At 40.2% G+C, this 15137-nt stretch overlaps 2 protein-coding genes across 5 annotated transcripts; both read right to left on the reverse strand.

Moving 5' to 3' along the window:
- Window positions 1–736: 736 nt before the first annotated feature.
- Window positions 737–6272, reverse strand: si:dkeyp-72e1.6 (transmembrane protein 238-like). Its single transcript, XM_039826291.1, has 2 exons — window positions 5458–6272; window positions 737–1095 (listed from the first exon to the last, which is right to left on the reverse strand). Exon 1 carries the CDS (start codon window positions 6005–6007, stop codon window positions 5471–5473), a length of 537 nt encoding a protein of 178 aa, XP_039682225.1. The 5' UTR covers window positions 6008–6272; the 3' UTR covers window positions 737–1095; window positions 5458–5470.
- A 3351-nt stretch (window positions 6273–9623) lies between these two features.
- Window positions 9624–15123, reverse strand: LOC120575490 (phosphoinositide-interacting protein-like). Of its 4 annotated transcripts, none has more exons than XM_039826311.1 (2): window positions 15078–15123; window positions 9624–11876 (listed from the first exon to the last, which is right to left on the reverse strand). In XM_039826311.1, the coding sequence occupies exons 1-2, from the start codon at window positions 15092–15094 to the stop codon at window positions 11477–11479; spliced, it is 417 nt and encodes a 138-aa protein (XP_039682245.1). In that variant the 5' UTR covers window positions 15095–15123; the 3' UTR covers window positions 9624–11476. The 4 variants fall into 4 exon arrangements, with proteins under 4 accessions (XP_039682245.1, XP_039682246.1, XP_039682249.1 ...); XM_039826312.1 differs by lacking the exon at window positions 15078–15123 and adding an exon at window positions 14947–15071; XM_039826315.1 differs by lacking the exon at window positions 15078–15123 and adding an exon at window positions 14923–15071.
- Between the last annotated feature and the right edge of the window lie 14 nt (window positions 15124–15137).

Here is a 15137-nt window from a genome sequence, read left to right on the forward strand (position 1 = left end):
TACACTGGCGCCAAATATCAATATTTTAATAATAATAAGGCAAAAACTTGAACAAGAGTTAACAAGCCGAAGAGGAAGAAGTTTTCAACGGGATGGCCAACAGTTTGAGGGAAATATCAGATGCCACAGCCACGTTCAGTCCCTCCAGAAAAATGCGATTATGCGATTGCATAATTCAATGCATAATCAGCCAAAATCCGCATATTTATGCAGGGGCCGCATTTTTTCAAATACGCCGCACTTTCGCCACATAAATTGCCGATTTCCGCAAATATGCGGGGCTTGCATGATTTCATAATCCCCGCATTTTTGTTGCAAAAAAGTCACATATATCTTAGCAGAAAGATGAAAAATGTTGAAAAAAGCAAGCCATTTTCCCCTGTTGCCATGGGAACGTTATGAATTGATGTGAACATCATCGAAAAGCAGGGTGCACGTTTAAGTCCAAAGTCTGGACCCAGAGTTGCTCTATAGTAGTTTCATTTCAATTTACAGAGTGGAAAACGTTTCAGTTTGGACATGCAGTGAATAAAGCAAGAAAAGCTGCACTTAACCTTTTCATGGGCATTTTGTATTCATAGTTAAAATAGAAAATAAAGACAAAACATCAAAAGGCGACAAATGTTGGAAAAAAGTGACAAAATCAAAACGTCTAATTGTCCAAAAAAATAATAATCGAAAAAGGTGACAAAAAGTGCCAAAAAAACGGCAAAAGAATTGCCCAAAAAAACCTGAAAAAGGCGACAAACCTCAAATAATTGTCCCAAAAAAAATCTTGAAAAAGGCGGAAAAAAAAGATGAAAAAAGCGGCAAAACGTCTAAAAAAGCAACAACCCCCCCATAAATGACGCCTATGTGGTGAGCCAGGTATCGTGAGGTAGCCTACCCTCAGACTCCCACCACTATTCATACATAACTGTAACTAACTCTATTAGAAAACCACACAGTTTGATAAAGTATTTGTTAAAGACTCAACATTACATTTTCCAGATATCATCATATCAATTATTACTAATATAAAACACACAAACAGTTAAAAAAGTTGAGGATCCAGTGGAGTCAGCTGAAGACACTGTAGGCAGGCTGGTCGCATGTCTGCGGAGGAGGAAACGGATGATCCATTATTATTAAAGCATGTGTGGAGAAGCCACTGAACAATAGGGGTGGGAAAAATAATCGATTGTTAGATGCATCGCGATTCTCTCTAGAACGATTCGATGCTCGATTCCGATAAATTAATAATCGATTTAAAAAAAAACAACTAAAAAAATGTGTTGATTTCTTTTGTATATACATATATATATATATATATATATATATATATATATATATATATATATTACACACATGATCTAATAAGACATACATAAAATAATTAGGCAAAAAACACATATAGGCTGTTCATCTACTTTATCACATTACATCTGACCACCTCATGTTTCATGTTCTAAGACGCCAATTCTCCACCTTTAAACATGACTGGGCCTCTGACATGGAAGATTACTGGGAGAGAAGGTGACGTTCACAAGCAGGTTTAAGGCTTAAGGCATGGAATGACTGCAAAATAAAAACCTCAGTAAACAAAACATTTCATTCAAACTTGTGTGTGACAAATATATGTCCAAATCTAAGCTTTGCCTACCTGCTTTGTCTAGGAAGTGATTAGCAAACTCTGAGTAGCAAACTCAGATTTATAGGTATATTTTTTTAAATGACGCATGGAAATGTACATTAAAAAATGGTTACATCGAGATGCATCGATAATCGGTCTTGTTGGGGACCAAGAGTCTGGTTAAACCTGATTTTAACCAAAAGGCCTCAGATTAAACTGACCTCTGGATACAGGACACACATGTGCTCAGAGACAAAGGAATCTTGGCCTACATGTAAACCCCAAAGCCGGGGTAATTCACACCTCTATGTGAAAGTGCCAGCCAGAAGGGAAACGCCTCACAACTGGCAGGAAGTCAAAGAACTACAAGAGTGTAGTCTTCACCCTTTCAAGAGTTTCGAGTCTTCCTATTGGTTCAGTGGGACCATAAAAACAGCATGCAGTCTTAACCTATAAATAACCTGACCCTAGGAAACTCCCTCGTCTTCGCTTGCAACTCACGTTGCTAACAGGAGGCGCGCAAGCGCTTGTGCTCAACTTCTATTTTCTGGAGAAAGTGGATTTAATTTCGGAGGATCCTATGAAAAACGCACCAGTGTTTTTCATAACTGCAGTGAGAAGGAAACAACGTTTTTCTTCTCAAAGTCGACCAAACTTCCCCCCTTTGCTGCCGTTTTGGAGGGAGTTTCTCCGTGGCTGCTGACGAGCGCCAGGGATTCGTTCTGTTTCATTTCTGTGGAAACCTATGGACAGGAACAAACGGACTGAACACACCGTAAAAAGGCTGACGTCTGGGCAGAGATAAGTAGTGTGTTTATTAATGAGCAAAGGGTTCGCTACCATTGTTGCCATTAATGTGATATGATTTAATCATGTACTGGTCCATATGTGATTATTAATCTGTTCTGTGAATGTATAAATTGATCACTATACTCGTTGATTTATGTTGTGTTAGCTGGGTATAACTGTAATCGCTACCTGCTAAGTCACTCCTTTCATGGAGTTTAGTTACTGTCTGCGATAGAATCGCGAAAATCAGCTGTTAGCTACTGGAGTGGTTATAATGACGTTCTCCTCAGCAAAACAAAAGTCTCAGGGTCTGTCCTAACTACACGTTAGCCCAGACCTGAGGGGCTGAGGGGAACTGGGTCATTATCGATAACTAAGATCAAAGTGCCTCTTTTCTTTACTCTTCTTCTCTTTCTCCTCTTACTAACACACACACACACACACGACACAGGCTAGCCGCGTAGCTCCCGAGCTAACGCTGTAGGCTAGCTTCACACGTGGAATCCAAGGGGGTAAGCTTCGCTTCAGAACTCGAGCCATCTATGGCGCCATTTTGTTGCTACCTGGCCATCACCTCCTGTTAGCATTCCGATGACCGCCATTTTTTTTTTACGTCACTTGACTGCGAATAACTTTACATCTGAAGCGTTTAAAGCCTCTATTTGTCCGTTGTTTATTTCTAAAGAAACACAGCAATGTATAAAAGGCTCCATTACCTTGTACATCACGTTATGGGCTCCGTAGCAGACGTTTTTGTAAAAATAGGCTAACGATTGTGTCACATAGTAGAGGAATTACCGTATAGTACAGGATAAGCTTGCAGGCAGTTTGGCTTACACGAGCTGTTTAGGATTAATTACTAATGTTAACTAGCATTTTCGTTAGCAATAATTAGCCTGCAACAGGGTCTGTTGGTCCATTATATACTGTCTATGGTGGAATCTGCTTACGTTCGTACAGAGCTAACACAGGAACTAGCTACCATACCGGCTAAGCGTGCGCGTTGCCTAGCAACCCCCCGGCTTCTTCAGCCCCGGCCCGTGCACCCAGCACCACTACCGCCCTCTTGAGGCTAAATAGTTTGTGCAGCTCACAAGAGTAGCCATTTTTGGAGTTGTTTTAGGTGTTAGAATTACACTTCGACACCGCCCCCTCCTTTTTCACTCACTCTCTCTCACACACACACACACACACACACACACACACACAGACACAGACGTGTCCATGCTGCTTCGTTTTTTTTTGCTTTGTTTTTGGTTGTGATATTGTAAAAAGGTATATGAGTTTATTATTGAAGGATTATTGTTTAGCTACTGATAATTGTGACGTTAATAAATCTTATTATGCTTAATTAGCAGTTGCTTGTGATTATTTGTGTACTTGTTGTAATAATTGCTGGTCGAACGGGTCGCGCTCGAAATCACCCCTCCCTTTAATTCCTTTTAAAGGATTTTTACAGAAATGAGACTATTCCACAGTTTGATTATTGGTCCCTGACAAGCAGGGTGGTGCCCCGTTTTGATTGTTTGTCGATTTGATACAGTTATTAATAACCATATTCATAACTTTATTAATATTGATAAAACATCTTTTGATAATTTGCCAATGATCAAATCTGTACCCTACGTGAATCCTACAGTCTAGAATCGAATCGTTGGCCTCTGAATCGGAATCGAATCGTGAGGTGCCGACAGATTCCCACCCTTACTGAACAATCAGAAAGTCTTCTGAGGTTTCAGTTAAGCCTTCTATATTGTTTAAACGGAGGGCTTGTCTTTTAGTGAGCAGTGTGGTTAATGAGTTATCCAGTGATAAGACTTTTCACAGCCACGGGTACTTAGTTAGTTCCGCATTTAAACTACATCATGCTGAAAGAAAATGTAGTGATACTCAGCTAGGAGAACACCCTCGTGAAAAACAAGATCTTTTTCATAGGTCCAGTCATAGAAATAAACATTTTGTTTATAAAAATCCATATTATTTTCTATGGTTCCAGTATTCTAGAACATTGTAATAAATAAAGATCCAAATCCAAATCCATATTAGATTGTTTTTGTATAGTATGGCCTATTGATCCGACACCAAACACACAAATACAACACTATGAACCCGTCTTTTGTTGGATCAGATTTAGCTTTATTCATATGAGATTGTGATGAGACCATGTGTTGCCAATGGGGAAAAAATATCATAGCAAACATTTGCTTTTAAAAACAGAAGGGTAAGGGAACCCAAGCTTTTACTGAGGACGTTGTGTTATTTCTGCATGGTATTAGAGGTTTTAATGACCTGAGGATTTTACATTCTACAAATACATGTTTGACATAGGGTAAAATAAAAAAATAAGATATAAAAGGTTTTTGTATTTTTTCATTAAAGTTATAGCAGTGGGAAGGGGGCCTTCGAAACAGCCTTTTTTATCATCACTAAGGGACATAAGATTTATATAAAATATAATGTCACAGAAAAAATAAACAAATATAGGTAAAAAAATTGTTTTGATAAATGGGAAAGTGTAAAGGTTTTCTTAGTTGGATGGGGTCACATTGATGAATTTGACCTGGCTACAGCCCTGGCTGCTGTTACAGGTGCAGACCATGGAAGATGAATTGCCAAATGTTTCAATATATGGCTCTTAAAATGAGAATTCTTAGTTGAAATGTCACCGCTTCCCACGATCCCCATTTTAGTTTCAGGTTTCAACACAAACAGTGCTCTTACAAATAGCCTAGGCTATAAAACAATATGTAGGATGTAAAAGGGAACAAAGTCCAATTAGAATCTAGGAATCTAAGCTGCACTAGGTAGGCTACGCTATAATAGCTACTGTGGTAGACAAGTGAGTAATAGTCAAATGTATAAACTGTAGTTTATGTAAATAGGTTGGGCAGTTAGCCAATGGATGGCCTAAGGTCTACAGAGGTTATCATTAACAGGTTGTAGACAGGTAGGCCTATGCATATATAAATATATAAACCGTGTAGGATAGATAGGCTATTATATAGGCATTCTGAGCTGTGAGTCATTTGATAGTGTATAGGCCTACTCTGGCTCACCTGTCGGCCCGCACTACGCAGGTGAGGTCTCTGTTGTGGTTTGCGGCATTTCCACGTCACAGCCCGCCACTGAGGAGACAGCAGTGTGCGGGGTATCCTGCTGTGGGGTCATCGTTGCCATGGCGACGGCCACCTGCGCCGCCGCCTGCGGGGCCACCGACGGCCCTCTGGCCGACATCTGCGTGCGGGCCGCGCGCGTGCCGGGCGCTCCCCCGTTCCGACGAAGCGAGGACCTGATTCCGCTGGACACGCGGCTGGAGAGGCGCCGCACCGCGCCGCCTATGCCGCCCAACGCGCCCTTGTTCTTCTTCAGTAAGCCGACATCATCCTCCAGCTCCGCCGGGGGGACCTCGATGTTCCCGGAGTACCAGAACACCCACCAGATGAGGCTGAGGAAGATGACGATGGCTCCCGCGTAGATGAGCAGGTCGTAGAAAAACACGTTGACAAACACCCCGAGGAGAAGAACGAGCAGTCCCACAATGTCAAAGGCTACTGCGAGCCAGAAGCAGCCCACGCAGCGGCCCAGGCCCCGGTATGGCGCTTCCATGATCAGCACATATGACTCTCACATATGAGAGTGGCGGAGGTCTGTGTTATTCCCCCGGAGGCTGGAGCCTCTGTGCCCTGGCATTGAGTTTCAGAGCGGCTGTAAGGTGAGTCAGGTGGAGGCTCAGTCTGCTCAGGTCGCCAGCCTGGAAGGGCGGGGTGCCCGCTGGAGGAGGGGCTGAAAACTCTACCTGGCCACCGGTAAGCTTTTTTCTTTTTTCTTTTCTTGCAAAAGACTGAGCCAGAGCATGGGCGTAAATTTAATCTAACAGTTGGGTGGGGGAACAATAAACATAAAATTGCTCAAGAGCAATTTTTGAAGGGGACACAAATAATACAGCCCAAATTGTATGGTTGTAGAGGATACAGTATGTGTAGTTGTGGAACTCCAGTAAGTAGACAAGGCCATTTTATTCACTTTAAACATCGGATGAAGTGATTCTTTTCTCTAATATAGATGATGCTGAGCCAGGCAATTTACTGTTCATCATTCTTGTTTTTTAAAATGTCTGAAAATATATACATAAACATGAGTCCAACATATTATTAGCAATAATATGTTGGACTAATAATATGTATATATAAATCTGCCTATTTGGGATTTGTTTCACACTCAATTCACACAACATTGATGGCCTATTGGCCTGTAGGTAAGGCAGCCATCCACAGATACAGTTAGGCCTAAGGATTCACTGTGCTACATTAACAGTATGTTTGACATAAAAACATGATGTATGAATAATATTTATATAATTAATATGTCAATAAATATTATTGTAATACCTTATTTGTATGCTCCATAAAAAAAGTTATGTGTAAAGGCTTTAGGCCGCCCTACACATTATTGTAGGCCCAGTTTATTATGAATCTCAATTGCAGTAGGGGGTCCCTGCTCCGTCTCTCTTTCAGTTAAGGGGTCCTGAGCTAACATATTATTAGCAAAGCCTCTATGGTAAAAAAAAAAAAAAAAAAACATTTAATTTACACAATATTGATAATAGGCGTAAGCATTACATACACATTCATACCTGACTACACTACACCGAATTTGACATATGTATATATGTGTGTGTGTGTGTATATATATATATATATATATACACACACACACACACACACACACACACAGAGAGTACAGGCCAAAAGTTTGGACACACCTTCTCATTCAATGCGTTTCCTTTTTATTTTCATGACTATTTACATTGTAGATTCTCACTGAAAGCATCAAAACTATGAATGAACAAAACAATATGGAATTATGTCTTAACAAAAAGGTGAAATAACTGAAAACATGTCTTATATTTTAGATTCTTCAAAGTAGCCACCCTTTGCTTTTTTTTATTAATAAGGGAAAAAATTCCACTAATTAAACCTGATAAAGCACACCTGTGAAGGTAAAACCATTTCAGGTGACTACCTCATGAAGCTCATTGAGAGAACACCAAGGGTTTGCAGAGTTATCAAAAAAAGCAAAGGGTGGCTACTTTGAAGAATCTAAAATATAAGACATGTTTTCAGTTATTTCACACTTTTTTGTTAAGTACATAATTCCATATGTGTTCATTCATAGTTGTGATGCCTTCAGTGAGAATCTACAATGTAAATAGTCATGAAAATAAAGAAACACATTGAATGAGAAGGTGTGTCCAAACTTTTGGCCTGTACTGTATATATATACTAAGAAGCAGCAGCTCTAAGATTGGAATAAATAGTAGAGTATTCATAAGGGGCTGATTGTGGACATTAGGGGAGCTGAAGACTGCAGATTATCCCTCAACAGAGCAGAGGTGGAGCAGGTCTCTGGCTTTAATTTCCTGGTTGTCCACATCCCAGAGGACCTGTCTATATCGTAACCCCTCCACCCTGGTAAAGGAGGCACAGTCTATCTCTTAGGATCCATGTCAACTTGGACTATCTGACCAGCTCTATCACATGTTAGAAAAGTAATGCTTGCTATAATATTTGCTTCATTTTTGTGTTAAACTATTTGCATGAAGTCTGTGTTCTGTTTCTCATGTTTCTAATCCTGAGAGCCACTGACCTAGTGAAAAGCACAGAATGCCGCCCCTGAGGGCAGAGCACATGTGGAGGAGACGCCGGGCCTGACCAGATAAGAAGAAAAGTTACTGATTGCATAAACCGAATAACTAAGTTGACTCCCAACTCCTTTTAAAAAGACACTTTATATATAATACTATTATATATACTACTATACTATAATACTATTTCACATTCAACACTTTTAAAACTCATTTAAAACAGTGGCTTCTAGAAAACCAGTGATGCACTCACTTTTAATAGTCACATATTTCTTTACCCATACACTTTCACTGCTAAATTGAATGCAGTATAGAGGTGGATGAATAACGTCTTTGTCATCATGTATTTTTGTTTTGTTTTGTCAATGTCACCATTATGTGTACATTTTAATGTATAGTGAATGAGTGCTGTATGACTGCTGGTTGTTTCTATGTTAGTCTTATGTCACCTGCCTAGGGACTGCAGATGGAAAGTAGTTATTTTTTACTAATTTTGGCATATTTACATGCTGTTTTTATACAACATTGTTCATAAATATGCATGGTACCTATCAAATAAACCAATAAAATAAAATAAAAAAATATTTTGAATGCAGTTTTTCATTGTGAAGGAGATGTGAGGCATTTAGCATGTTTTGTGTGCAGTTTTGGGAATTGTGTGTAGAGTCTTGAAAAAAAAGGAGACATAGTTTGGAAAACGTGTGTTAGCTGTTGTAAAAGGCTGTAAATAAATACATTTATATTCCTTTACAATCATTCTTGATCTCTCGTTGCAAACATTAATTGAATATTTGATTTGCTGTATGTATATATATATATATATATATATATATATATATATATATATATATATATATATATATATATATATATATATATATATTTTTTTTTTTTTGAAATGCTATCATCAATCACATCATTCGTTGTGGTAGTTACTCAAAAAAGTAATGGATTACACATTACTAGTTACTTTTTTAAAGTAATGCCTTACTTTACTACAGTAATCACTGCTGAAAGTAATTAGTTACTCTCCTGAATCCACGTGAAGGGGTTGAATTACACGGCTACTTACTGAAGAAAGCAATAATAAAGAAAATGCGTCCAGAAATACAGTCATACAGACATGACAGACTGTAGAATTCTGCGATTGACCAATCAGAATCAAGTACTCAACAAAGCCGTGTAATAAACTATTATATCATTTAATAATTATTCCTAATGCTTCAACGTCCGAGTACAATTTTACTGTCGACGTTGGTCGAGGTGACTTTATATACTATTTATCTGTTTACGTGCTAAACTGCATTTCGTTACACTGGAACTCAAGCACGGACCAAAGTATGGTGGTGGCCCGGTAGATGGAGGAGTGCCAGTTCACCACCTGGGCACTGCCAAGGTGCTCTTGAGCAAGGCACCGAACCCCAAACCCTGCCTGTCCATCAACAGCTGCAGCCCCCTCACTCTGACATCTCTCCATTAGTGCACATATTAGGTACTGAGTATTTACATATATAATATGTATTCCAACCACAGAGTGAAAACATTGTAATTTCCCTTGCGGGATTAATAAAGTACAAATTGTTATTTGTATTATTATTAAGTTGAATAGAATATAATTGAATATAACTCATCTTTTTCATGGAATTTTTTTTTATGTGTATTTAGAGTAATAATCGTCTGATGAGCGTTAGTAATGCAGGTTAATGGTGTTGTATGGAGCGCCTGCAGTGAGTGAAAGCCTGCACTGCGCTGTTGAATCAATGTCCAAAACCAGAAAAACAGGCTCCATTTACAGACTTATATACATGCTTGCATCAGTGTCATGTATTGACAAAGAGAGCGGCATCATTTCTGTTGTATTTGCATACTGCACACAGACAGATGGACGTGCTGCAGGTTAGATCAGTTCATCCGCTGGCCTTTGGCCTGGAGCCACAGAATAAAGCTGAAGTGTGTGTGTGTGTGTGTGTGTGTGTGTGTGTGTGTGTGTGTGTGTGTGTGTGTGTGTGTGTGTGTGTGTGTGTGTGTGTGTGTGTGTGTGTGTGTGTGTGTGTGTGTGTGTGGAGGGGGATGTTTGGGAGGTCTGCAACAGGCGGCCATGTTGATCTCAGAACAATCAGAGATGGATGTGTCGAGTAGCGTTTCTCCGCCTCAGTAATCCTGTTCTAAAGGATTTACATACTGTAGCCCACCAGCAGCCACAATGAGCAGAAAGGATTATGGAGAAGATGACAAATAAATAAATAACAGAGAACAATCCACAAGGATACGATGAGACAGATGGGTAGCAGAACCTAACCCGTATGGGACGGCCTGTGTGACATGTTTGTCATATAAAATTGAGAAAATGAACACAGAAGGTCATGGCGTTTATATCTACGTCTCTCTGTGCTGGGCCCACGTCACGTTCACCACTCTACAGCTAATAAACTTTGGTATATACTTCAATATTATGCACTTAATTGATGAATAACATAATTTCCTACTGGTCTACTAACCCTAAACACTTAATGTAGTCACATTTTGTAGCATGTTTACTAACACTGTATTGTCAAATCAATAATAGAAATGACAGGAGTAGTTTGTAGTGGGAGGGAATTGTTTAAGTTGAATAGATAAAGAAGTGGAGGGCAGTAATACAGGGCTATGATATAACAACAACAAAAACAAAAAGTTGGGTCCCTATAAATCACAAAAAAAACTGGTTGCTTCAAATTCTGAAAAATCACGATAATGTCAGTTTTTAACCTGTTAAGATGCAATGATTTCTAATGTAAAAACGTAAAGATCTCTGTCTAACAGCCACAAGAAGCTACATGGTTTTAGCCAACTGGCTTGCAATATCTACCAACCTCTATCGCAGCTTCCAGGTCGACTGCAAACTACAACTGAGGACACGGACACCTGGCAATAAGTGGTTTTTAACATCCTGGCGGCAGTTTATAATTTACATTAGCAGATACTTTAAAGGCTTATTCCACTATTTTTAGACTAATATATTCAATAATGAATACATTTTCTTACCAGAATGTGTATTCCTGACAATGAGCAGAGTTGATTTTCATTGAAAAGAATTTCTCAGATAAACGGAAGCATTACATGTTATTGAGTAGAATTTTTTTTCTATTCTTTCTTAGGAAAATAAACCAACTGATTATCCCACCAAACAAAACAAAAAACAGCTTGACATGAACCCGGTGTCGGACTGAATGATGAAGTGAAACAAAATGGTAATTCCGTCAAATTATCAGGCTAGACAGATGCAAATTAAGAATTCTCAAAAAACTTGCAGTCCCTGGTTTGGGTTGAGCACCCACACTCCCACAATGCAAGTCCATACTGTCCCACAGTGTGACCCCACACTTTTGTACGTACTGCTTTGTGCTTCCAAAGCAGATAGTTCCTGGGTCTTTGTGCTCAACTTGGAGCCGTCACCATGGCTGACCTTGGTGAGCGGCTTGTGCTCCAGATTCTTTTAGCACGGGGATCCAGACCAGGCCGGTGACCAGGAACATCAGACCCACAGAGAGGAACAGCGGCCCAAGCAGGTAGGGGACATGGCCCACCTGGGTGAAGTAGAGCAGGGACAGGGCTGTGCCCGCACCAAACAGCAGTGTGCCAACAACAATGGCCATGATGGGCTTAGAGTAGAGCAGCCAGCAGGATGGAGCCGGAGCGCCCTGACAGCCAGGGGACTCCCCATCCTGTAGATGGTGCAGCGGTGTGGAGGCTTCAGTGTCCTCCACATCCTGGGACGAAGGATCCATGGTTGATATGGTGACTGCTGTGGAGAGCCTGGTCACACTGGAGGACACTCTGAGATCAGATGCCCTACACCACAGACAGCACAAGAGATCAGATGATCAGATATTATTATTATTCAGTTATTTTACATTTTCCTTACTGTCCGCAAATCCCATGAAAAGACAAAAACCTCTGCTTTCTGATGACTCTACCCTGTTGGTGACTCTCAGTCCCAAGCACATATACTGAAGATGTAAATCTTTACACTTTAGTTGCTAAGTCAGTCCACCACTTTGGTTCATGCTGACATGTCTTAAAGGGGCTGTACTTGAAATACTGAAAGAAACAGCAGGCTGGGATTGCCTCACACCTCACGGCTCTCACAGACCATTTCTAAAGAAACAAAACAAAGAACAGACGCTCGGATTACAACACATAGAGTGAGTGTGACTTCTTTCTCCGCTCAGGACGCCATTACTACACTATGTCTTTACAGAGCAAATATTAGTTAGCTGCTATATTAAAGGACAATTCCGGCGCAAAACAAACCTTAATAACATTGATTGAGATACACTTGATCGATCTTTGGGACATGTTTTCATGCTAATCGTAAATGTATTTGTAGCTTGCAACAAGCTAGCGCGAACCGCTGATTAACTTACAACGCTAGTATTCGGGTCACAGGGAAAGTAAAAACAAATCGCTATTTATACCACTAAAAAGGCTCAAAATATCACCACACTTCAACGGTAGCATAATGAGGTTCCCTTAATGTTAACCAAAGCATTGAGAACTTTGTAAGTGTACAGACACTTTATTAAAAAGATAGATTATAAAGACAGTCACGTTCTCCTATACAGGCGGTCGCTGTCTTGGGAGCTACTGTCTTTCTAAACTATCTTTTTAATAATGGCCATTCATAAGAAGTTAGCTATTCTAGCTAGCTAGCTAAAGACATCTTTTGCACAGCCAAGCCCCACTGCCGCTTCTGAACCCGTTGACCAAATATACAGCTAACGTTCTTCCAGAATGAACTCATATTAGAAAGATGTGCTGCTGACTGTTCTTCAAAATTAAATTATCATCTTAATCCAGTGATGAAGGAGTGTAAAAGGTTAACAGTTCAAGGTTCATTTGAAATTTAGAAAAGTGCGTTCCATTTTACCTAGGTCAAAGTCGGAAACATGCCCCCTGACCTTGGATTTCCGAGCTCGGAACTCGGACCACCACCAAAGTACCCCAAGCTCAAAATCCAACATGGCTGCTCCGTGCATTAACAGCAGTGAAAGCTGTAGTAACATACAGTCACTAGCACTTCTACCCTAGCCATTCCCAACACTGCTCATTGGTGTGTTTTTTGGCTCGGCCGCAGCAAAGCCGGGCCAGACCTAGAAACAGGACAGTCTGTCCCTGACTGAGCCAGTGATGAAGTTAGTTAATTGATTGGTCCAGTGTTGGAGTTGATCCATTGGCCATTGCTCTTTCAAATTGAATAGGCACAGAGGTCGATGGCACCCTGTTTCCACCCTGAAGGCAGCCATACTAGCTCAGACATTACATACAAGCAAATCCCATCGATTAAAACTAATACAGTAGGACTACTTTTTTTGGACTTATCTCCTGTGACGGAGATATGGATAACCCTTACTCACAGTGGAAGATTTATGGGTAGAACTACTGCTTTAAACAAGACAATACGCTGAGGAAACCTCCCTCGAGCACGACCAGACAGGCCCCAACCTGGAACCCACAAGGGGAAAGAAAGCCATTAAGACCCAGCAACAGCTGGAGAAGGTCTGTGGAGGCAGAACTCAAAGAAACAACATCATCCTGGAAGAAGGCAGAGAGAAGACCGCCCAACACCGGACCAGCTGGAGAAAGTTCATGAATGACCTATGCTCCCCGAAGAGCAAAATAGGTTGAAGAGAGATTAACAAGACACCACTGACAGCAGTGCATCCAACAAATCTTGTAAAAGGAAAAAACAACATTCATCGACGGACACAGACGCCCTGCAGACCACAGAGAATGGGTTAGTGTGCTGTCCAGCATTAACAAGAAACTCGACTGTTCATCAAGAAATGAAAGAGCTAAGCTTAGAATTTGCCCACAAGCACATCACATCCATCGAAAAACGAAAAAAACGTCATCTTTTTAACCCGAACCGAACAGATTGAAAACGTCACTAAATCATGAAAAGAGACCATCTTGGACCAGCAAACTCAAACATGCGAGATCATCTCATCTTCTCCGGCATTCATGAAACTACACCTGACAACCCAACCAAGATTAAAAACTCTAATCAGACACTGTGAACAACATTAGCTTCCATCGAGCAGGCTGCACTGTACCCGTACACCATCAACTAAAGAACCCGGAGCAATCATCGCAGAGTTTGAACGTAAATTAATTAATTGACATAATTATTGACATAATTAATTACCAGTTTCTGTGCAAAATAAAGGAACAAAGCAAAGTTCCATCATTAATGCTATGAGCAACACTTGCCAGTCAAAAAGGGGAAAAGGTCTATTGAGCTACAGAAGAATAAGATATATTAGGCTTTGGATACACACATAGTGATTGTTAGTAGGATACATTCATTTTCTTTGCTTTGGTCTTTCCATGGGATTTGTTGATAATTAGAAAGACATACTTATTATTTTCTGATTAAAAGCACTGACAATATACTGTACTTTTGAATTTTAAAATACATTTTTCTATTGTGACAGAGACTTTTCAGGAAATCTTACTGCAAAATAAAATAGAAAATGTGCAAGAAGGCTGAACTCTGGTGTTTAAACTATCACCTCGCACAACAGAAAATTCACCATGAACAACTACAACATCATCTGTCTGACAGCAAGAAAACACATTTTTGTATGGATCAGTAGTGTGGATTAACGTGCTCAGTTCAGAGCCATTACCTAAATCAGTGTCATTAGATCAGCTACATGACATAAACATGCAAGAATGAAATGATAAAATGTTAAATAGTCATCTCCTTCTTACCCAAAGCCTATCTGTGTGTCTCCCTGTTGGACCGGCGCCGACACAGACTAACTGCTGCTGGACTAACTGCTCCCTTCAAAGCCATGCCCCCACCCCAACCCCCATCCCCACCCCCACCCACCATCAATCCATCATCCAGACTCACAGCATCACACTGTTAGCCTATTCCACTTTTCAGTGCAGGATTAGTGATATTCTCATTCGATAAAAAAGGTAGAAAAACAATACAAGTGCAATAAAAAAAGTTAGAATGTTAGTAGTCTCGCATGTCCAGACCTTCCTCCACACAGCATTCCTGGATGGGAGAAAAACGTGCTCTGGTTTATTGGCATTTCT

This window comes from Perca fluviatilis, chromosome 15, assembly GCF_010015445.1.
Source record: "Perca fluviatilis chromosome 15, GENO_Pfluv_1.0, whole genome shotgun sequence".
Taxonomy (NCBI): domain Eukaryota; kingdom Metazoa; phylum Chordata; class Actinopteri; order Perciformes; family Percidae; genus Perca; species Perca fluviatilis.